The 23,743-nt window shown below is 47.1% G+C and overlaps 1 protein-coding gene across 1 annotated transcript in view; it reads left to right on the top strand.

Annotated features, from left to right (window-relative positions):
- slc28a1 (solute carrier family 28 member 1) overlaps positions 1 to 23,743 on the top strand; it is a 76,969-nt gene that overhangs the window by 5,683 nt on the left and 47,543 nt on the right. Inside the window, exons 2-7 of the mRNA XM_078200179.1 lie at positions 8,927 to 9,008; positions 9,105 to 9,181; positions 12,816 to 12,907; positions 14,670 to 14,859; positions 15,809 to 15,950; positions 19,928 to 20,041. Of these exons, the coding sequence (XP_078056305.1) occupies positions 8,949 to 9,008; positions 9,105 to 9,181; positions 12,816 to 12,907; positions 14,670 to 14,859; positions 15,809 to 15,950; positions 19,928 to 20,041 (675 nt within the window). The 5' untranslated portion in view covers positions 8,927 to 8,948. The remainder of the gene's footprint in view (positions 1 to 8,926; positions 9,009 to 9,104; positions 9,182 to 12,815; positions 12,908 to 14,669; positions 14,860 to 15,808; positions 15,951 to 19,927; positions 20,042 to 23,743) is intronic.

Genomic DNA, 23,743 nt, shown 5'->3' with positions numbered 1-23,743 from the left:
CAGTTCTCAGCAGCAGAGCGGGGCGTGATCTCACTGGCTCTGAGAGTGCAGCAACCTCGTGATCCAACACACCACTGAAATCTGAGCAACCTGTAAAGATCGTGTGGACAAAGACAGTACCCCAAGATCCCCACATGAAACAAAGCCACGCAAGCGTCTACACGGTGTCCACTTGCCAAGTCCTGTGGTGATGGAGGATTGCTGGTGTGTACAGGGCTGGGTACAGGGTGTGTACCTGGAAGCCCCTCGTCAAGAATCCGCACACAGGCGACAGATGCACGAAGACCGTTGGGACACCTGTATAGGGACAGAGGGGTCTCTTGGCAGCAGCCTCTGTGACTAAGCATTCCTCTTCAGTTTAACCTCTGCTCACCCCAAAGAGGGAGCGGGCTAGAAAAAGCACCTGAAACATAGGCTGTCCCACTTTCTCTTGGCTGGGATCGCCACCTTTTGAATAAAGAAATCTTTAAATTTTGCATTTCAGAATGCTTATAGGCAAAGTGTGGTGAAGAGGTGTTTCGCTCACTGGCCTTCACCTGTCAGGACATTGAGTGTAGGAGTTGGGATGTCATGTTACAGTTGTACAAGTCGTTGGTGAGGCTGCATTTGGAGTATTGTGCACAGTTTTGGTCACCCTGATATTGGAAAGACACAGATAAACTGGAAGGAGTGCAAAGAAGGTTTCTGAGGATGTGGCCAGGACTTGTGGGCCTGAGTTATAGGGAGCGGTTGGCCAGGCTAGGACTTTATTCCTTGGAGCGTAGGAGAATGAGGGGTGACCTTATTGAGGTGTTGTGGGAAAAATCCACTAGTAGTCAGACTTCGAGATTCAGAAAATACGATTTATTAAACGGAGCTCCGTGGAGACAAGGCACATGTCTGTAGCAAACCTTCTCTCACTCGAATGTCAGGAGCGGTTCATTTTTATACCCTTTACACAATGGGTAAACCGGTGATTCGAACATTATCACATCGTTTAAGTGAGTACAAGCAGGTATAGACATTTAACATTTTATGAATGGGTACATTTCCTCATGTCTGTATCTATCAATGGTTAGTTTCGGCTCATTCAGGTGTTAATTGGTTTCCTCGCATTCATATTTTCCCGCGTTTCCCTAACGTTAATCTAAGCTCTTTGTTTCGGGGTTTCCTTATCTTAAAAGATGTCTTGACCCTTGGCTTGGCTTCCTGAGGTGTTTGTTTGCTATGAGTCACTGTCTGTGATTTGGAAATGGCTTGTCTGTTAGGTTTTGATTTAAAGTGATTTCTGAACAGCAGGAGCCTGTGTCTGCTTTTTTGGCTTCTTTCCCAGTTAACCCTTTATGTGCCAGGCAGCCATTTTAAAGTGGGCTCCCTTGTATTTTTCCCCTTACAGAGGTGTATAAAATCATGAGGGGCATCGATAGGATGAACGAGCATAGTCTTTGACCGAGGAAAAGAGAATTGAAAACTAGAGGGCAGAGGTTAAAGGTGAGAGGGGAAAGATTTAAAAGGGACCTGAGGGGCAACTTCACACAGAGGGTGGTGTGGATATGGAATGAGCTGCCAGAGAAAGCGGTTGAGGCAGGTTCAACAGCAACATTTATAAAACATTTGGATAAGTACATGGATGGGAAAGGATTAGGGGGAAATGGGCCAAACGGGCAATTGGGACTAGCTGGGAGGGCCCCATGGTCAGCATGGACTTGTTGGGCCGAAGGGCCTGTTTCGGTGCTGTATTGCTCTATGACTCTATGGGCGGGATTTTATTGTCTCGCTCGTCCTGAAACCCGCCAGAGGTCAATGGACCTTCCCATGGTCCGCCCCTCGCCCGCTCCAATTCCCGTGGCGGGCGGGGCACTAAAATTCTGGCCTGTGACTCTAATCTCTAGAAAGAGTAACGGCAATTGGAAAATTTGAGACTCCAAACTGGCACCCTCAGTGGGGAGGGACCCAGGAGTAGCAAGCTGGGGGTACACCTTGTATTTGAAAGGGAAGGCTGAGAGTGAGCCTCTTGCCCAGAGCTAGTTTCTCCGTGCAGAGCAGGATCCACCGCACTGCCAGAACTCCCCAACTGAATAAATGCCAGCCCATTGTCAGTACTTACGACCCAACTCCAACTTGGCCCAAGTCAAGGAGGCAGCATTCCAACATCTCGAGGCTGACACCCAAAGACAAATCCTGAAGAGAAAGTCCTCTACTTCCTCAGGAGAGAAATTTGGCATGTCAACTACGACTCCTACCAACTTTTACAGATGCGTCATAGAAAGCATCCTTTCTGGTTGTATCGCAGCTTGGTGTGGCTCCTGCTCTGCCCTAGACCACAAGAAACTACGAAAGATTGTGAATGTAGCCCAATCCATCACTCAAACCAGCCTCTCATCCATTGACTCTGTCTACACTTCCTGCCACCTCGGGGAAAAACAGCCAGCATAATCAAGAACCCCACGCACCCCAGACATTCTCTCTTGGAGAAACTTGGTTTGTTCTCACTGGGACGATGGAGGTTGAGGGGCGACCTGATAGAAATCTACAAGATTATCTACAAGAGGGGCATGGACAGAGTGGATAGTCAGAAGCCTTTTCCCAGGGTGGAAGAGTCAATTACTGAGGGGCATAAGTTTAAGGTGCGAGGGGTAATGTTTAAAGGAGATGTACGAGGCAAGTTTTTTTACACAGAGGGTGGTGGGTTCCTGGAACTCGCTGCCGGGGGGAGGTAGTAGAAGCAGATACGATAGTGACTTTTAAGGGGTGTCTTGACAAATACTTGAATAGGATGGGAATAGAAGGATATGGTCCCCGGAAGGGTAGGGGGTTTAGTTCAGTTGGGCAGCATGGTCGGTGCAGGCTTGGAGAACCGAAGGGCCTGTTCCTGTGCTGTAATTTTCTTTGTTCTTTGTTCTTCCATTGGAAAAAGGTACAAAAGTCTGAGGTCATGAACCAACTGACTCAAGAAAAAGCTTCTTCCCTGCTGCCATGAGACTTTTGAATGGACCTACTTCGCATTAAGTTTCTTTCTCTACACCCTAGCTATGACTGTAACACTACATTCTGCACTCTCTCCTTTCCTTCTCTATGAACGGTATGCTTTGTCTGTATAGCGCGCAAGAAACAAAACTTTTCACTGTATGTTAATACATGTGACAATAATAAATCAAATTAAATCAAATTAAAAGAGACCCCACAATGTGCTGACCATCATGGCATGTGAAGCTGAAATGATCCAGGCCAGTTATAGACTCAGGTCAAAGAGACAAAATCCCCTTCATTCTCAGAATGGGAGTGTTTCTTAAGGGTGATAATGCCATCCATCAATGCTGGAAAAAGCATATTCAACAACTCAACCTTGAATCCCCAGTGGCAGCTGATACTCTCCAGGCTACTCCCCAGTGCCCCGTAGTAGAAACTATGGGTGAACCACAAAGAACAAAGTCAGGGTTGGTTTAGCTCAGTTGGTTGGATGGCTGGTCAGTGGTGCTGAGTGATGCTAACAGCGTGGGTTCAAGTCCCATACCAGCTGAAGTTATTCATGGCACCTTCCCAACCTTTTGGCGGCACAGTGGTTAACACTGCTTCCTCACAGCGCCAGGACCCGAGTTCGATTCCCGGCTTGGATCACTGTCCGTGTGGAGTTTGCACATTCTCCCCGTGTCTGCGTGGGTTTCTTCCGGGTGCTCCGGTTTCCTCCCATAGTCTAAAGATGTGCGGGTTAGGTGGATTGGCCGTGCTAAATTGCCTCTTAGTGTCGGGAGGACTAGCTAGGGTAAATGCATGGGGTTATGGGGATAGGGCCTGGGTGGGATTGTGGTCGGTGCAGATTCGATGAGCTGAATGGCCTCTTTCTGCACTGTAGGATTCTATGTGATCTATGTGAACAAAGAAAATTACAGCACAGGAACAGGCCCTTCGGCCCTCCAAGCCTGCACCAACCATGCTGCCTGGCTGAACTAAAACCCCCTACCCTTCCGGGGACCATATCCCTCTATTCCCATCCTATTCATGTATTTGTCAAGACGCCCCTTAAAAGCCACTACCGTATCCACTTCCACCACCTCCCCCGGCAACGAGTTCCAGGCACCCACCACCCTCTGTGTAAAAAACTTGCCTCGTACTTTGCCCCTCGCACCTTAAACCTGTGCCCCCTAGTAATTGACTCTTCCACCCTGGGAAAAAGCCTCTGACTATCCACTCTGTCCATCTCTCTAATAATCTTGTAGACTTCTATCAGGTCGCCTCTCAACCTCCATCGTTCCAGTGAGAACAAACCAAGTTTCTCCAACCTCTCCTCATAGCTAATGCCCTCCACACCAGGCAACATCCTGGTAAATCTTTTCTGTACCCTCTCCAAAGCCTCCACATCCTTCTGGTAGTGTGGCGACCAGAATTGAACACTATATTCCAAGTGCGGCCTAACTAATGTTCTATAAAGCTGCAACATGACTTGCCAATTTTTAAACTCAATGCCCCGGCCGATGAAGGCAAGCATGCCGTATGCCTTCTTGACTACCTTCTCCACCTGCATTGCCACTTTCAGTGACCTGTGTACCTGTACACCCAGATCCCTTTGCCTATCAATACTCTTAAGGGTTCTGCCATTTACTGTATATTTCCTGTCTGTATTAAACCTTCCAAAATGCATTACCTCACATTTGTCCGGATTAAACTCCATCTGCCATCTCTCCGCCCAAGTCTCCAACCGATCTATATCCAGCTGTATCCTCTGATGGTCCTCATCGCTATCTGCAAATCCACCAACCTTTGTGTCGTCCGCAAACTTACTAATCAATCCAGTTACATTTTTCTCCAAATCATTTATATATATTACAAACAGCAAAGGTCCCAGCACTGATCCCTGAGGAACGCTACTTGTCACAGCCCTTCATTCAGAAATGCACCCTTCCACTGCTACCCTCTGTCTTCTTTGACCGATGTGGAGATGCCGACGTTGGACTGGGGTAAACACAGTAAGAAGTTTAACAACACCAGGTTAAAATCCAACAGGTTTATTTGGTAGCAAATGCCACTAGCTTTCGGAACAGGCTGTCCCTTCGTCAGCTGGAGTGAGCATTTCTCCACTCCACCTGACAAAGGGTCAGCCTGTTCTGAAAGCTAGTGGCATTTGCTACCAAATAAACCTTTTGGACTTTAACCTGGTGTTGTTAAACTTCTTACCTTCTTTGACCGAGCCAGTTTTGTATCCACCTTGCCAGATCTCCTCTGACCCGAGGTGACTTCACCTTCTGCACCAGTCTGCCATGAGGGACCTTGTCAAAGGTCTTACTGAAGTCCATGTAGACAACATCCACTGCCCTACCCTCATCAATCATCTTCGTCACTTCCTCGAAAAACTCGACCAAGTTAATGAGACACGACCTCCCCTTCACAAAACCATGTTGCATCTCACTAATACATCCACTTATTTCCAAGTGGGAATAAATCCTGTCTCAAAGAATCCTCTCCAATAATTTCCCTACCGCTGATGTAAGGCTCACTGGCCTGTAATTACCTGGATTATTCTTGCTACCCTTCTTAAACAAACGAACTGTCAATGAGTAGCACGGTGGCACAGTGGTTAGCACTGCTGCCTCACAGCTCCAAGGACCGGGGTTCGACTCCGGCATCGGGTGACCGTCTGTATGGAGTTTATTTATGAGTGTCACAAGTCGGCTTACATTAACACTGCAATGAAGTTACTGTGAAAAATCCCCTAGTCACCACACTCCGGTGCCTGTTCAGTACACTGAGGGAGAATTTAGCACGGCCAATGCACCTAACCAGCACGTCTTTCGGACTGTGGGAGGAAACCGGAGCACCCGGAGGAAACCCACGCAGACACGGGGAGAACTTGCAAACTCCACACAGACAGTGACCCAAGCTGGGAACGTTCTCCCTGTGTCTGTGTTGGTTTCCTCCGGGTGCTCCGGTTTCCTCCCACAGTCCAAAGATGTGTGGGTTAGGCGCATTGTCCATGCAAAAATGCCCCTTAGTGTCCCGGGATGTGTAGGTTAGAGGGATTAGCGGGGTAAATGTATGGGGTTACGGGGATAAGGCCTGGGTGGGATTGTTGTCAGTGCAGACCCAATGGGCTGAATGGCCTCCTTCTGCATTGTAGGGATTCTATGATTCTATGATATTAAGTTGATCTTTCTCTACACCCCTACCTACTACATTCCGTACTCTCTCCTTTCCTTCTCTATGGACAGTATGCTTTGTCTGTATAGTGCACAATAATATTTTTCATTGTATCCGAATACATGTGACAATAATAAATCAAATCAAATCCAATCAAAAGATTGGGCGGCACAGTAGCACAGTGGTTAGCACTGCTGCTTCACAGCTCCAGGGTCCCGGGTTCGATTCCTGGCTCGGGTCACTGTCTGTGTGGAGTTTGCACATTCTCCTCGTGTCTGCGTGGGTTTCCTCCGGGTGCTCCGGTTTCCTCCCACAGTCCAAAGATGTTAGGTTGATTGGCCAGGTTTTAAAAACAATTGCCCCCTTAGAGTCCTGGGATGCGTAGATTAGAGGGACTAGAGGGATTAGTGGGTAAATATGTGGGGGTAGGGCCTGGGTGGGATTGTGGTCGGTGTAGACTCGATGGGCCGAATGGCCTCCTTCTGCACTGTAGGGCTTCTATGATTTCTTCTATGATTTCAAAGACAGCGTACAGGAGTCAATTTTGTGCTCAGGTCCCAGGAGTGGGATTGAGAACCGCAAGCTTGTGATTCAGAGTGGAACGAGCTTCCCACTCTGCCACGTTCGAAACCCTCATGAGGCTACTCTTTGTCTGTGTCTTTGTTTTCTGGGATGTTTTAGTGGGCGGGGAGCTACTGTAGGTCAGTGACCCCAGGCACCATGGGTGAATGAGACTTGTTAAGACACACACAGCCGTGGGTGGCACGGTGGCACAGTGGTTAGCACTGCTGTCTCACAGCGCCAGGGACCCGGGTTCGATTCCTGACTTGGGTCACTGTCTGTGTGGAGTTTGCACGTTCTCCCCGTGTCTGCGTGGGTTTCCTCCCACAGTCTGAAAAATGTGCTGATTAGATGCATTGGCCGTGCTAAATTCTCCCTCAGTGTACCCGAACAGGCAGCGGAGTGTGGCGACTAGGGGATTTTCACAGTAACTTCATTGCAGTGTTAATGTAAGCCTACTTGTCACATTAATAAAAATTAAATTTTTTTAAAAAGAGGTTTATTGAGCTGAAGTTTACTGAAGTGGGGAGATCGGACTGGAGAACAGTGACGTGCAGTGAGACGCTGGAACGCAATGTGCAGGGGAGGGGCAGGACTATCTGTCCATAGAGCATCCGATAATCTACAGGAGGGCATTCAATAGACCACAGGGTTAGTTAGCCAGTCAGGGCTACGTTAATACAAAACACAGCAGAAAATATAGATTGTGATTTGGTTCGGAGCATGGGTGCAAGCCAACAGGAGAATTCCAGTATCCCACTTCTTATATCTATCCAGATGATTTCTGTTGTAGCGACTTAACTGCATGGCTTTGTCACAATATTTACCCTGTATTTGCACACAATGTTACCCGAGTGATTAATAAACTGCTTCAGTGACATTCCTTTCCGGTTTCTATTTGTTTATTGATGCAAGTGGAGTTTGCTCCCATGTTTCAGTGGCGCAGTGTGCTTGCAGGCTGGTCCGAGGCTGGGAGTTCTGTAAGTACGGGGCGGCACGGTAGCACAGTGGTTAGCACTGCTGCTTCACAGCTCCAGGGACCTGGGTTCGATTCCCAGCTCAGGTCACTGTCTGTGTGGAGTTTGCGCATTCTCCTCGTGTCTGCGTGGGTTTCCTCCGGGTGCTCCGGTTTCCTCCCACAGTCCAAAGATGTGCGGGGTAGGTTGATTGGCCATGCTAAAATTGCCCCTTTGTGTCCTGAGATGCATCGGTGTGGTGGAATATCCCTCACTTGCCTGGATGGGTTGGCGAGTAGGAAGTGTGGAACAAAGATCTCAGCACCTGCCAAAAAAGCTGGGATTTCATTTGTAGGATTTTTCCAATGATGGTTGGACGAGGAAAAACTATAAGTTGTTGAACTGCAACACACAAACCTGATGACTGCGTGTGTACGCGTTCCGCTGCTGGTTTACAGGGAAGTCCAATTGTGGTTGGAAAATAGGCAAATTATTCAGCCACAATTGCCCCTTCCTCATTTATTATCTCCTTCAGAGGCGATAATTTGTTGACCTTCCTTCATTCATTCAGGGCAGCACGGTGGCACAGAGGTTATCACTGCTGCCTCACAGTGCCAGAGATCAGAGTTCGATTCCGGCCTTGGGTCATTGTCTGTATGGAGTTTGAACGTTCTCCCCGTGTCTGGGTGGATTTCCTCCGGGTGCTCCAGTTTCCTCCCACAGTCCGAAGATGCGCAGGTTAGGTGGATTGGCCATGCTAAATTGCCCCTTAGCATCCCAAGATGTGTAGGTTAGGGGAATTGGCCATGCTAAATTGCCCCTTAGTGTCTCAGGAAGTGTAGGTTAGATGGGTTAGCCATGCTAAATTGCCCCTCGTGTCCCAAGATGTGTAGGTTAAGGGAATTGGCCATGCTAAATTGCCTCTTAGTGTCCCAAAATGTGTAGGTTAGGTGGATTAATGGGATAATTGTGTGAGTAGGCCTCGGTAAAAAGGCTCTTCAGAGAGTCAGTGCAGACTCGATGGACCAAATGGCCTCCTTCTGCACTGTCAGGATTCATGATTCTTAAACTCTGTTGCTCTGCAGTTCTGACATGTGACATGACTAACATCATAGTCAACATTAAGAGCATTCAAATGGTTATTGGATAAACATATGGATGATATTGGAATAGTGTAGATTAGAGGGGCTTTAGATTGGTTCCACTGGTCGGCGCAACATCGAGGGCCGAAGGGCCTGTACTGCGCTGTAATGTTCTATGTTCTATTTTCCTTTAATTATTGAATTTCTTTTTTACAGTGCGCTGTGGTGGATTGCGGAAATGGAAAACAACAAGACCAATGAGAAGGAGGGTGTGGAAAACATGGGCTTCGAAATGCAGGTAAGCAGTTAGATTTGTCCTTCAGATCTCTTTGACTCCCTGCAGTCAGAGTGAGATTGTTAACTTTAACGGATCATTTGTGATTTGTCCCCGCAGGAAGACACACAAGCTAATCGTTCCGATGACACAGAGTCTCCGTCAACTGAAAGGAAAAGGAATCACAAAATCCTGAGGTAGAAACCAAATGGAATCATGAGTTCTTTGCTTAAAGTACTAACATGGTGTCACCTGTTTATCTCTGAAGGGACTATCAGAACATTCCGGACAAGAAGAGGTCCTTCATACCTTCTAGCCAGCTCCACCATTCCATTAGATCAGGGCAGATCTGTACCTCATCCCCGTTTTCCTGCTTGCGTTCCATACCCTTCACCCAACAAGACCCCTGGGTCATTTCTGTCATGAGTGCTCCAATTGCCCCAGCATTCAAAGTCTCCAACTGGGGAGAGTGGGCTCCACATTTCTATTCCCCTCTGTGAGAGAAAGGCCATTCCAAGCAACTCCGATCACATTCAAATGGCAGGATTTTCCAGTCTTGCCTGCTGGCTGAGTCTTCCAGTCCCACCAAAGATGACCTCCCCACCCCCTCGCCCCCATGGTGAGTTCCCCGGCAGCAGAACAGACGAGCCACGCAAAACGCCATCGACGGGACTGGAAAATCTCGCCAGCAGAGCCAATGGTGAACCACCTCCACCACCAAAAAATACACCACAGAAGCGGGGGCTGGAAAATCTCGACCTAAGATTGCGCCATCTCATTCTAGATACCTCCCCCACTCTCACACCCTCTGGAGGAGAGAGCTTCTTCATATCTACCTAATCCTTTCAATATTTTGGAACTTCCTGGTCAGGGCACCCTTCTCGATGTAGGAGAACACAAGTCAAGACAATGCGACCTGTGTTCATAATACTTTGATCATGGTTTTCCAGCTGCATTCACCCTGAAACTGGAAAATCCCACCCGAGGTCAATGGACCTTTCCATGGTCCCCCCTTCGCCTGCTATGATCCCCATGGCGGACGGAACGGGAAAATTCACCCCTTTGAATCTGTCTTTAACAAGGATGGCACGGTGGCACAGTGGTTAGCACTGCTGCCTCACAGTGCTGCCTCACAGTGCCAGGGACCTGGGTTCGATTCCAACCTTGGGTGACTATCAGTGCGGAGTCTGCGTGGGTTTCCTCTGGGTGCTCCGGTTTTCTCCCACAGTCCCAAGATGTGCGGGTTAGTTTGATTGGCCAGGGGGGGTTAGCAGGGTAAATGTGTGGGGTTACGGGAGTGGGGCCTGGGTGGGATTGTGGTCGGTACACTCTCGATGGGCCGAATGGTTTCCTTATGTACTGTAGGGATTCTATGATTCTATGGTAAGAAAGTTCTGCCCAGATCATAGTGACAAAGGAGGTAGTTCAGACGCTTGAATGAGTTTAAGATTGACAAGGAAGGGTAATTATTTAGGCTGTTTGCATAACTTAGAAGTATTGTGAATTGTGTGCAGGACATCAGATGGGACATGTTAGTGGAATGGGCAGACAAGATGTAATTTAATACAGAAAAGTGTGGAGTGATTCATTTTCAGAAGAAAAGTTCAAAGAGGAAATATAAAATAAAAGGTCCAAATCCAAAGGGGTGCAAGAGCAGTGCGGGGTATATGTGCTTATAGGGGCGGCACGGTGGCACAGTGGTTACCACTGCTGCCTCACAGCGCCAGAGACCCGGGTTCGTCTACCAGCTTGGATCACTGTCTGTGCAGAATAAGACCATAAGACCATAAGACATAGGAGCGGAAGTAAGGCCATTCGGCCCATCGAGTCCACTCCACCATTCAATCATGGTTGATTTCAACTCCATTTACCCGCTCTCTCCCCATAGCCCTTAATTCCTCGAGAAATCAAGAATTTATCAATTTAATCTGTACCTTCTCCCTGTGTCTGCGTGGGTTTCCTCCGGGTGCTCCGGTTTCCTCCCACAGTCCAAAAGACGTGCTGGTTAGGTGCATTGGCCGTGCTAAATTCTCCCTCAGTGTACCCGAACAGGCGCCGGAGTGTGACGACTGGGGGATTTTCACAGTAACTTCATTGCAGTGTTAATGTAAGCCTACTTGTCACACTGATAAATAAACTTTAAGAGGGTGGCAGGACTGGTTGGGAATGTTATTAATAAAGCATACAGGATCCTCAGCTTCATAAATGGTGGCAAAATAAACCTGTATAAAACACTAGTTCAGCCTCAACTAGAGTATTGTGCCCACTTCAAGGTAAAGATGTGAAGGCATTAGAGAGGGCGCAGAAAAGATTCTTGAGAATGGTTCCAGGGATGAGGCACTCCAATTGTGTGGATAGATTGGAGAAGTTGGGCCACTTTCCTTGGAGAAGCAAAGGTTGAGAGGAGACTCAATCAAGGTGTTCAAAATCCTGAGGGATATGGACAAAGTGGATAGGGAGAAACTGTTCCCATTGATCAAAGGAACAAGAACCAGATGCAACAGTTAATCAGCAAGTGCAGCAATGGTGACATGAGGGAATCCTGCGTCACGCAGTGAGTTAGGATCTGGAATGCCCTGCCTGGGAAAAGACAGGTGATTGGCACTAGGTCAATTTTTTAATAGAATTATAGACTCCCTACAGCGCAGAAGTGGACCATTCGGTCCATCGAGTCTGCACCAACAACAATCCCACCTAGTCTTTATCCCCACAACCCCACATACTACCCCACTAATTCCTCTACCTATGCATCCCGGACTGTGGGAGCAAACTGCAGCACCCGGAGGAAACCCACGCAGACACGGGGAGAACGTGCAAACTCCGCACACACAGTGACCCAAGCCAGGGATTGAACCCGGCGCTGTGAGGCAGCAGTGCTAACCACTGTGCCACCGTGCCGCCCTACTTCAAAGAGCCAGCACGGGACATGATGGGTTAAATAGCCTCCTCCTGTGTCAACATTTTATAATTCTATAGCTGGTCTAATGGCTCTCGTTGCAATAAACACAAGGTCACCCAGTCTTCTTTTTTTATTCTCCAATTATTCCCAACCAATTCTCTCCCTTCTTTGCATATCCCAAAAGTGATACCCCCTCTCCTCCCGCCTCCTGAACTCCCCTCCCTCCGCCACCGCCCGCCCCCCCTCCCAAACAATACCAAAAACACATTCAGAAGGGGGTAATATTTCTGCTGCTTGGTTGGAGGATTACCTCACCTTTGCCTGATGGAGCGGGCGTCAGAATGGAGGAAGGTGGGCAAGAGGTCACCCTCGGGGTGGTAACCAGTTGGCCTCGCAACACAACTGAAGTGTTGATATCCTGCTAAAGAAAAAAGAACAAAGAAAATTACAGCACAGGAACAGGCCCCTCGGCCCTCCAAGCCTGCACTGACTGAACTAAAACCCCCTACCCTTCCGGGGACCATATCCTTCTATTCCCATCCTATTCATGTATTTGTCAAGACGCTCCTTAAAAGTCACTATCGTATCCGCTTCCACTACCTCCCCCGGCAGCGAGTTCCAGGCACCCACCACCCTCTGTGTAAAAAAACTTGCCTCGTACATCTCCTTTAAACCTTGCCCCTCGCACCTTAAACCTGTGCCCCCCTGGTAATTGACTCTTCCACCCTGGGAAAAAAGCTTCTGACTATCCACTCTGTCCATGCCTCTCATTATCCTTTACTGTTTGGCTTTGACGCAATGAGATGATTCCGAGAGACACAAGTTTTCAGTACAGCATCTCAAAAGTTAGACTCAAAAGTTCAGGTCATAGAATCATCTGGAATCCTTCACTCTGAACGATTGGTTGACATATTGACGTTTCTATTTTCCAGTAAAGTTTCCAAGTCTTTCTCAAGTGCAAAGATGGTGTACAAAGCTCACTCTACTCTGGTCAGACGTATCATCCTGTTCTTAATCCTCGCACGTAAGTGTTCCTGACTGGGGTCAGAGGTCAACTCAGTAAATCGCGCTCTGGATTTTGGCTCTGCCCCCAGTGACAAGGTGAAAATTTCCCTCCTTTACGAATTGCAACTTGGGACAGTCTTCATTCACCCCATTCAGAGTATTTTTGTAGCATTTTCCATCTCAAGTAGGCTCCACGTTATACTCCTGTTGAGTAGGCCTCACTCAGAACATCTCTGAGAATAGCGGGAGAGGGAGGTTAGAGCAGCACAGTGGGTTCTGTTCCTCTGTTGTTGGAGCAAACAGTCCAAACTGCCTCATATTAACATCAACAACAACATATTCTCATATATCTAACCTCCAGAGCAGCAGCACTATAAAACCAGGTCTGACACCAGGCCACATAAGGAGCTAGTTTAAAGTTTATTTATTAGTGTCACAAGTAGGCTTACGTTAACACTGAAATGAAGTTACTGTGAAAAACCCCTAGTCGCCACACTCTGGCACCTGTTCGGGTACACTGAGGGAGAATTTAGCACGGCCAATGCACCCAACCAGCACGTCATTCGAACTGTGGGAGGAAACCGGAGGACCCGGAGGAAACCCATGCAGACATGGGGAGAATGTGCAAACTCCACACAGTGACCCAAGCTGGGAATCGAACCCAGGTCCCTGGCACTGTGAGGTAGCAGTGCTAACCACTGTGCCAACGTGTCAGATGACCAAAACTTTGAGCAAAGATACACACTGCAATTTTACTGTCTCTCCCCCGCCGATCCCCCCCCCCCCACCCCACCTCCCCGTGTGACCCCCCCCCCCCCGCACGCCATGGGATTCGGAGCAGAGGGACAGACAATGGGAAGGTCCGTTGACCTCGGGTGGGATTTTCCAGTCTCAAAGAACAAAGAAAATCACAGCACAGGAACAGGCCCTTCGGCCCTCCAAGCCTGCACCGACCATGCTGCCCAACTGAACTAAAACCCCCTACCCTTCCGGGGACCATATCCCTCCATTCCCATCCTATTCATGTATTTGTCCAGACGCCCCTTAAAACTCACTATCGTATCTGCTTCCACTACCTCCCCCGGCAGCGAGTTCCAGGCACCCACCACCCTCTGTGTAAGAAAACTTGCCTCGTACATCTCCCATAGATATTAAGGTGTGTCTTAAAGAAGCAACACGAGGTAGCGAGGCAGAGAGAGGTAGGAAGGGTGTTCCAGAGCTTAAGGAGCCAACCGAAAGCACGGCCACCAATGCTGGAGTGAATAAAATGAGGCATTCTCAAGAGGCCAGAATTAGAGAAGTGCAGAGGTTGTGGTGCTGGGGGAGATTACAGCGATAGGGAGGACCAAAACCCTCGAGGGATTTGAAAAGAAGCATGCGAATTTTAAATTTATCGGTGCCACTCGACTCGAGGCTGGGGCCTGCTCAGGGTCACGAGTTTCTGCCTCGGGGCTGCCATGTGACTGAACAGGTCGATTCTTAACCCACCATTCTCTGGACACAGGGAGCTGGACGGCCCATGAAGGAATCCAGGATTTATTTCCTTTTATTTCCTTCTTGGCTGCTACTCTGGTTCATTACCATAGTAAAACGTGACGCAGCCCAATGGGCAACTTGTCTCCATTCTGAATGATTCATTGCGAATTCCTCCCAGCCATTAAGGTCAATGTTGCTTCACTTCAAGGAGAGGTTCAGATTGTCTTTGAAGAGAATTTTTTTTTTGCCCAAGAAACAAAACGAAAAATCAATTAATGCTTTTGTTCTGTTACTCCCCAACCCAGTCTTTTTGGCATTCCTCATCACCGCTTGCATATTTGACCTCCAGCGAGCTCTCGCCCTACTCATCATGACCTGCGTTGTCACATTCTTCGTCTCTTATGATTTCCTAAAGAAGCACTTTGGAAAACAAATCATTAACCTCTTCACCCCTGTGTCGTCCTGCCTCCAGAAGCATTCCAGATGGCTTAAAAGGTAAGTCACTTCCAAGTCAACTGAACCCTTCTCATGTTGGGTGCAGGGGGGGGGGCGGGGGCGATGGCCTAGTGGTATTATCACTAGACTATTAATCCAGAAACTCAGCTAATGTTCTGGGGACCCGGGTTCAAATCCCGTCACGGCAGCTGGTGGAATTTGAATTCAATAAAAAATATCTGGAATGAAGAATCTGCTGATGACCATGAAACCATTGTTGGAAAAACCCATCTGGTTCACTAATGTCCTTTAGGGAAGGAAATCTGCCGTCCTTACCTGGTCTGGTCTACATGTGATTCCAGAGCCACAGCAATGTGGTTGACTCTCAACTGCCCTCGGGCAACTAGGGATGGGCAATAAATGCTGGCCAGCCAGCGACACCCATGTCCCACAAATGAATTTTTTAAAAAGTTGGGTTTTAACTTGTAGGATCCACCTTGATCTCACTGAATAATATAAAATAAACTTGCCGGACAACAGCATCTGTTCATGCCTACAGGACATCCTATTGCTAATAAATCTATCTGTTTCTTCTCAATTATGCTGTGATAAATACTGGCAAGGAATCTCCTTGCTCTTTGTCCAGATAGTGCCCTGAGATCTTTGACAGACATTTGGGGTGCGACTTTCCAGCCTCGCCCGTCCCAAAACCGTAAAATCCCACCCGAGGTCAATGGACCTTCCCATTGTCCGCCCCTCGCCCGCTCCGATTCCCGTGGCAGGTGGGCCGGTAAAATTCAGGCCTTGAGACCTGAGCTTAGCATCTCACCTGAAGGTGAGCACCTCCAGCAGTGCTGCACTCCCCCTGTACTGCACTGTTCAGTCAAGTGGGCACACACACCAAGGACAGGCTACCTCATGGTATTGGACTCCATTCTCTGAAACAGTGAAACGAAATGTGTTTTAAATAAAGAATCAGGCCCGCTTTACTCTGGTTTCTTCCTGGCAGGATATTTGCTTTGCTCGCTTTGGCGGGATTGATTGCCTGGCTGGCCATTGACACAGCAAAAAGGCCGAAGCAGTTGATTTCCTTCGGAGGATTGTGCCTGCTTGTCTTCATACTCTTCATCTTCTCCAAGAGTCCTCTGGCGGTGAGTCACCTCTTCCCCATAGAGATCTGCCAAATCCATCCCAATTCAGGGAGGGCCTGTCACCGTGGTCAGGGGGAGAGTGGGAGGGGGGTGATGAGAGAGATTGCGCAGTCACAATGGATGGAGATATGAGTCTCAGACAATTTTCCCAGTGAGGCCTTTGTTCTGTGCAAAACATTTTCCCCAAGGTATGGCCGGATTGATGGCACAGTGGTTAGCACTGCTGCCTCACCATGCCAGGGAACCGGGTTCTATTCCTGGCTCGGGTCACTGTCTGTGAGGAATTTGCATGTTCTCCCCGTGTCTGCATGGGTTTCCTCCGGGTGCTCCAGTTTCCTCCCACAGTCCAAAGATGTGCGGGTTAGGTTGATTTGCCATGCTAAATTGACCCTAGTGTCAGGGGGATTATAAGGGTAAATGTGTGGGGTTACGGGGATAGGACCTGGGTGGGATTGTTGTTGGTGCAGGCTCAATGGGCCGAATGGCTTCTTTCTGCACTATAAGGATTCTATGAATCTACAATGGTGTGGAATATCTGGCTGGTTGGAGGGAGATAGAAAATTCAGCAACTCTGGAATGGCGCAGTTGGTGATAATAGAGTGGCCATCCCAGTGGAGAGTTGGGCATAGATCAGAAGAGTAGGGACCAGATCAGAAACTCCAGGGTTTATTATGAAGTTAGCCTGGACCCTAACTTTTTCTTTTGAATTTGGTATTAAGGTGAATATAAGGTGTTTCGCTCCAGGTATGATTCAAGTGACCCACTAGGAAGTTTTTATCAAAACAAACTTTATTTAAAAACAGTTAGAATACAACAAAAATAATTAGCATAGCTTATCATTTAAAATACTTAAACACGACAAAGTATAATTCTTAACAGCTAGCTATCTCTGTTGTTCCAGTTTAGAGGTATCCCATGGATATAAATCCCTTCTTTAGAACCAGTTAACACCAAACCAGATATGCTCACGTAGATGCTGGATTTCCAGCCTTTTAACACCTCTGGACAGAGATGCAGACTGGCACCTTTCTCCTGACTCTCATACAGCCGACTCCAGAGAAAGATCCAGCAGAATCTCAGAGAAAGAGACTTATTTCCTGTCAGATTCTAGTCTCCAACTCGATAGATAGAGAAAGAGAGAGGCTCTGCTCTCTAACAACTCCAAACAGCATCTAAGTTTGATTTCTCCATGTAAGCCTAGCTCCACCCAGTCACCTGCTATTACTGTCAATCAACCCAATCAAACCCCACTCTGCAAGAGCCCCAGGAGAGCACTAAAGTAACACAGCAGCATAGTTCAGATTAAAACCAGCATTGCAGCAATTAGGAGCAATTATGCTCCTGCAGTAACAATACAGGGCTGCCAGATACAGACACAGCAGCACCGGTTGGAACAGATTATTAAAACAGATCCTGCACAAAAACATGATTCAAATACATTTCTTAAAGGCACAATTTTTATTTTGTATTTTTATTCCAATTCAATCAAATCAAGTCCAATCCAGAGTCTCAACAAGTTGAGACATTCCCAATCCAAGCTGACAAGACAGGGCTCTCACCTCCTGTCTTGGGCTTGATCTACATGATCCAAGCTGATTGGAGTAGGAATAGCTCCTCCTCCAAGGCTTGATCTCATTTGCATCTTAGCCAAAAGGCCGAGATGCCACTTTTAAAAATTGCTTCAAATGAAGTTAAAGTGTAACCTAATGACTTCAACCAAGCACAGCATGTCAATACTACACTTCATCTTAGCCACAATAGTGAGGGGCCATGCAGAGACTGTGTATTGACAGGGAGCGACCTTTGACCGCAGTGTAAAGGCTGAGGTTGAAAAGCAGACTAGCATACCAAAAACTGGAAGCACGCTAACTCACTTCACCCATGTACTTAACTGTGTCACACTGAGCAGCGGGACACACCAAGATTATGAGTAGATTTACTGGAGGTTTTCAGAATTATGAAGAGTTTTGACAGAGTAAATAAGGAGAAACCTTATCCAGTCGATTGAGTGACCACAAAGTCAACTGTAGAACAAGGGGAGATGAAATGAAACTTTACTACACCACAATTCGTCAAGGTCTAGAATATTCCAACAGAAAGAATGATTGAAGCAACTTCAACAAAGCTTCCAAAAGCGAATTGGTCAAATACATAATACCTGATAAGGCTCTGGAGAAGGAGTGGGACAAATAGGATCATTCCTTCAAAGAGTGGGCACAAGTCCCAAGAGCCAAATGGCATTCTTCTGTGCTGTATTATTCCATGAATCTCTGCTTCTCTGATCACACTGGCTAGCAACATCACCAACATCTCAAAGGTGAGCACCAGAGACCTCACCCCAAACTGGCCGGGAAAATCCCAAAGCAGTTGTGCCAATCTGTGTCACATGGAGGTCTTTGTGGTATTTTGGATCCATGTGTTACGGGCAAGAGGGGTTTAATTTAAACAACCCTGATTTCTCCTCTCACCGTGTCCGTAAAGAGAAATGTGTTTTGATTTCAGATTTCCCCCCTTTATAGTCCAAAGATGTGTAGGTTATGGGGATTAGCCATGCCAAATTGCTCCTTAGTGTCCCAAATTGTGTAGGTAAGGTAGATTAGGAGTGATGGGACTTGGGCAGGTGGAGATGTGGGCCTGGATAAGATTGTGAATCGGTGCAGACGCGATGGGCTGAATGGCCTCCTTCTGTACTGTAGGGATTCTATGATTCTATGATAAGTGGTGGTGTATTTTCCCCAACCCATCAGTTTTGGAGCATTCCAACCCTGTCTTAATAGCAAAGTCAAGATAAGATCAACTCAGAGGGTTGGTTTATTTTACACACACTCCAAACATGGGGAGGAGATGTGCAATGTTTGCCCCTTTTTGTATTTATACAATAAAAGAAGGATAAGGGAAAGAGAGGGGTTCAGGGCAAAGACCATGATAAAAATAAGAAATATGGTTTCCCGTGAGTCCAGAATCCAGTACGTCAATGTCCAATGGAAATTCTTCCAGGTGGCTTTTTGCCAGAATTCCTGACCTTTGTCTGTGGCACTCGCCTGCAACTGAGTCCATTGTAGATTCAGCAAAGTATTCTTCTGTCCTGGAAATTAGCTCCCTCTGTCAGTGAAATTCAGGGTATATTCTGGAGATCAGACTCTGAGAGAGATGGTGGGGAAAGGCTGGCTGTTAAACCTGGAGTCCGGTTCTCTTTGGAGGTTAAACCACAACTGACTATAGAATTCAAAAGCTGTACAATTGAACAAATTCAAATGCTTGAGTCTCTATCTTGTGACAGAATGGCTTCAGTTCAAGTGGTGCAACTAATCAGACCCCTCCCCTTATTAAAACCCATTGTGTTTTAGAGCAGGTAACTGTGGAACCATAAGTTTGGAGATGAGGAGTCACAAATAGCTTTGCCTTTGTCCAGAGCCGGCTGGTGCAGTCGCCTCATCTTCTCATTATAGAGGCCCTACAGTGCAGAAGGCGGCCATTCAGCCCTTCATGCCTGCACTGACAACAATCTCGCCCAGGCCCAATTCCCTGCTAACCCCCCTGCCACTAAGGGGCAATTTATCACGAGCAAGCCACCTAACCCGCACATCGTTGGAGCGTGGGAAGAAACCGGAGCACCCGGAGGAAACCCCACGGGGGGGGGGGGAACGTGCAAACGCCACCCAAGGCCAGAATCGAACCCAGGTCCCTGGAGCATTGTGTTGACTTGGTTGGAATGTCTGTGCAGTACAAGGAGAGTTACATTCCAGGGGTTTGATGTGTAAGCCTTTTCTCAAAGTTTAAACGTCTCAGAAACCTCCAGAACGACCTCCATGTGGTCATTTCATCAGTCCGGCCACTTGTTTATTTTTTTAAAATGATAATTTTGTGAAGAAGCCAGTCTGACGCAGATATACATATATATATCCATGCTGTTCTGTCTCCTGGGTGGGTCAGGTGTTTTGACTCCCTGTGTGCTAACTGCTTCCTCTGATGTTCAGGTTTCCGGGCGAACTCTGTTTGTGGGACTGGGAATGCAATTTGTCCTTGGTATCTTCATCATCCGGACAGAGCCTGGCTTTCAGGCTTTCAACTGGCTCGGCGAACAGGTCCAGGTAGGATGGAAGCGACGGGACAGGATTTGATTTGATTTGACTTGATTTATTCTTGCCACGTATATTAGTACACAGTGAAAAGTATTGTTTCTTGCGCACGAGACAGACAAAGCATACCGTTCATAGAGAAGGAAAGGAGAGAGTGCAGAATGTAGTGCAAGGTAGGTACATTCAAAAGATCAACTTAGTGCAAGGTAGGTCCATTCAAAAGTCTGATGGCAGCAGGGAAGAAGCTGTTCTTGAGTCGGTTGGTACGTGACCTCAGACTTTTGTATCTTTTCCCTGACGGAAGAAGGTGGAAGAGAGAATGTCCGGGGTGCGTGGGGTCCTTGATTATGCTGTTTGCTTTACCGAGGCAGTGGGAAGTGTAGACAGAGTCAATGGATGGGAGGCTGGTTTGAGTGATGGACTGGGCTTCGTTCACGACCCTTTGTAGAGTGCAGCCTGAGTAAGAATAGGATGCAGCCTCCAAAAAAGGCATTTTAAATCAACAAATTTTCTGAAATAATTTTGTACTTTCATTGTTACACTGATTACGGTACACACTGGTCTCTGGGGTACACACTGGTCTCTGGGGTACACACACTGGCCCCTGGGGTACACACTGGTCTTTGGGGTACACACTGGCCTCTGGTGTACACACTGGTATCTGGGGTACACACTGGTCTCTGGGGTACACACACTGGCCCCTGGGGTACACACTGGTCTTTGGGGTACACACTGGCCTCTGGGGTACACACTGTCTCTGGGGTACACACTGGTCTCTGGGGTACACACTGGTCTTTGGGGTACACACTGTCTCTGGGGTACACACTGGCCTCTGGGGTACACACTGTCTCTGGGGTACACACTGGTCTTTGAGGTACACACTGGTCTCTGGGGTATGCACTGGCCTCAGGGGTACACACTGGCCTCTGAGGTACACACTGGCCCCTGGGGTACACACTGGTCTTTGGGGTACACACTGTCTCTGGGGCACACACACTGTCTCTGGGGTACACACTGGCCTCTGGGGTATGCACTGGCCTCAGGGGTACACACTGGCCTCTGAGGTACACACTGGCCCCTGGGGTACACACTGGTCTTTGGGGTACACACTGTCTCTGGGGCACACACACTGTCTCTGGGGTACACACTGGTATCTGGGGTACACACTGGTCTCTGGGGTACACACTGGTCTCTGGGGTACACACTGGCCTCTGGGGTACACACTGGTCTCTGGGGTACATGCACTGGCGTCTGGGGTACACACACTGGCCTCTGGGGTACACATTGGTCTTTGAGGTACACAATGGCCTATGAGGTACACACTGGTCTCTGAGGTACACACTGGTCTCTGGGGTACACACACTGGCCCCTGGGGTACACACTGGTCTTTGAGGTACACAATGGCCTATGAGGTACACACTGGTCTCTGAGGTACACACTGGTCTCTGGGGTACACACACTGGCCTCAGGGGTACACACTGGCCTCTGGGGTACACACTGGTCTTTGAGGTACACACTGGTCTCTGGGGTACACACTGGTCTCTGGGGTACACACTGGTCTCTGGGGTACACACACTGGCCCCTGGGGTACACACTGGTCTTTGAGGTACACACTGGTCTCTGAGGTACACACTGGTCTCTGGGGTATGCACTGGCCTCTGGGGTACACACTGTCACTGGGGTACACACTGGTCTTTGAGGTACACACTGGTCTCTGGGGTACACACTGGTCTCTGGGGTACACACTGGTCTCTGGGGTACACACACTGGCCCCTGGGGTACACACTGGTCTTTGGGGTACACACTGGCCTCTGGGGTACACACTGTCTCTGGGGTACACACTGGTATCTGGGGTACACACTGGTCTCTGGGGTACACACTGGTCTCTGGGGCACACACACTGGCCCCTGGGGTACACACTGGTCTTTGGGGTACACACTGGTCTCTGGGGTACACACTGGTCTCTGGGGTACACACTGGTCTCTGGGGTACACACTGGCCTCAGGGGTACGCACTGGCCTCAGGGATACACACTAGTCTCTGGAGTACACACTGGTCTCTAAGGTATACAGTGGCCTCTGGGGTATACACTGGTCTCTAAGAAATATGTAGTAGGTAAAAAAATACCTTTTGAGACTGGTATGAGTCAAAATAGAGTAGGCTTTATTGGTTGGGTGCTTAGTTCCAAACATATCTCCTGAATTCATCTTTTAGTGAACCTACATCATCGCCCATTCTGTCATTAATTCATAAGGGGTTAATCCGGTTGTCCGGTTTGCGGTAACTCTTAATCTCATCAGTATAGTGGGCAATATCTCTGTCCATAATTTCCCGATATCTGTATGGCTTTAGCTAGTACATTATACATTTAACTACACACCCCCCTTCCATAGAAAGCTTAGTGTGAATTAAATAACACTTTACACTGGCTTTTCGGCTGCAGCTGGACATCCATTCATTTGTATATAGTCTTATCAAAAGACACCGCATTCCCCATTAAAATCACATACCATACAGCTCCAATCTTTATATGATGTACTCTGACACTATATCTAATTTAATCATTTGTATGGCGATAATATATATATTGTATAATATATAACCATATTATACAAAATTGGTGAAGGCTTTTCAGGATTTTATTTTATTTTCGGGTCTATATGGCAGTGCTATGCTGTATAATAAAAATAATCAAGGGAAATAGTATCATACCACTTTACACATCATAACTGTGATATCCAAACCCCTTTAATCCAAGCCGTTTCCAATTTTAAACTGAGCTCCAGATCAAAACCCCCGCACTCAAGGAAAACAACAGGCGCCAAATCAAAACCAAAGTAGGTACAATACATACTAGTTAATTAATCAGTAACAATTTGGTTTGATCTTAACTGGCTAGATTTCAAGCTTTACAGTGCTCAATATTTGGCAAACTTTGAACAATAGATAGCACATAAAATTCCAACGGCAGTACATAATTTTAACCGGTTTACAGAATATTAAACTATTAGACATTCATAAATCGCTATATCCTGCAGACCTTAATACTGCATCCTAAATGGGCAATTTGCATTGGCAACTGAGATTTTAATTGATTAATCTCCTGCTAGAACTTGAAATAAGCAGAATTACGATTCATTTCACTAACTTAAAATAATTTAAACTGACTCATAGACAGTACATTTACCACATTCTTTTGTTCTTGTTTATCTACTTTCCCATAAAATTACTTATTTTCTTCTCCCAATTCTCAACTTACTGTCTCATAATCTTCTCTTCAAGACAAAGGAGAGAACACATGGTTCCCTCCAAGGTTTAAATCCTTTCTTAACAAAATTCAAACACAGGTTTATTCAAAATTCAAATTGGCTATTTCAAACTTCAATTTATGCACTTTGATTTTGAAATTTCAATTTACCTTCTAATTTTATTTAAACTCTGTATCAAACCCACTGTTGTAAAATCACAGCAGGGAAGAACATCAAAACATCAACTCTGTTAAACACACACAGACACACATTGAAGCTTCCAACACTCATTCAAACTTAACATCTTAAACGGAAATGTCAGTAAAACATTTTAAAAGTCACTTTTATTCTTCTTTCTTCCAAACTATAATTAAACTCAAAACAGAAGTAAATTCAAGAAATCTTATCACTTTAATCTTTAACAGTTTTAACACCTTATATTAGGTTAAGAGGTGACTTAATAGAG

This window comes from Mustelus asterias, chromosome 29, assembly GCF_964213995.1.
Source record: "Mustelus asterias chromosome 29, sMusAst1.hap1.1, whole genome shotgun sequence".
Lineage (NCBI taxonomy): Eukaryota > Metazoa > Chordata > Chondrichthyes > Carcharhiniformes > Triakidae > Mustelus > Mustelus asterias.
Note: the sequence above shows the minus strand (reverse complement) of the source record. Positions and strands in the feature narration are given on the sequence as shown.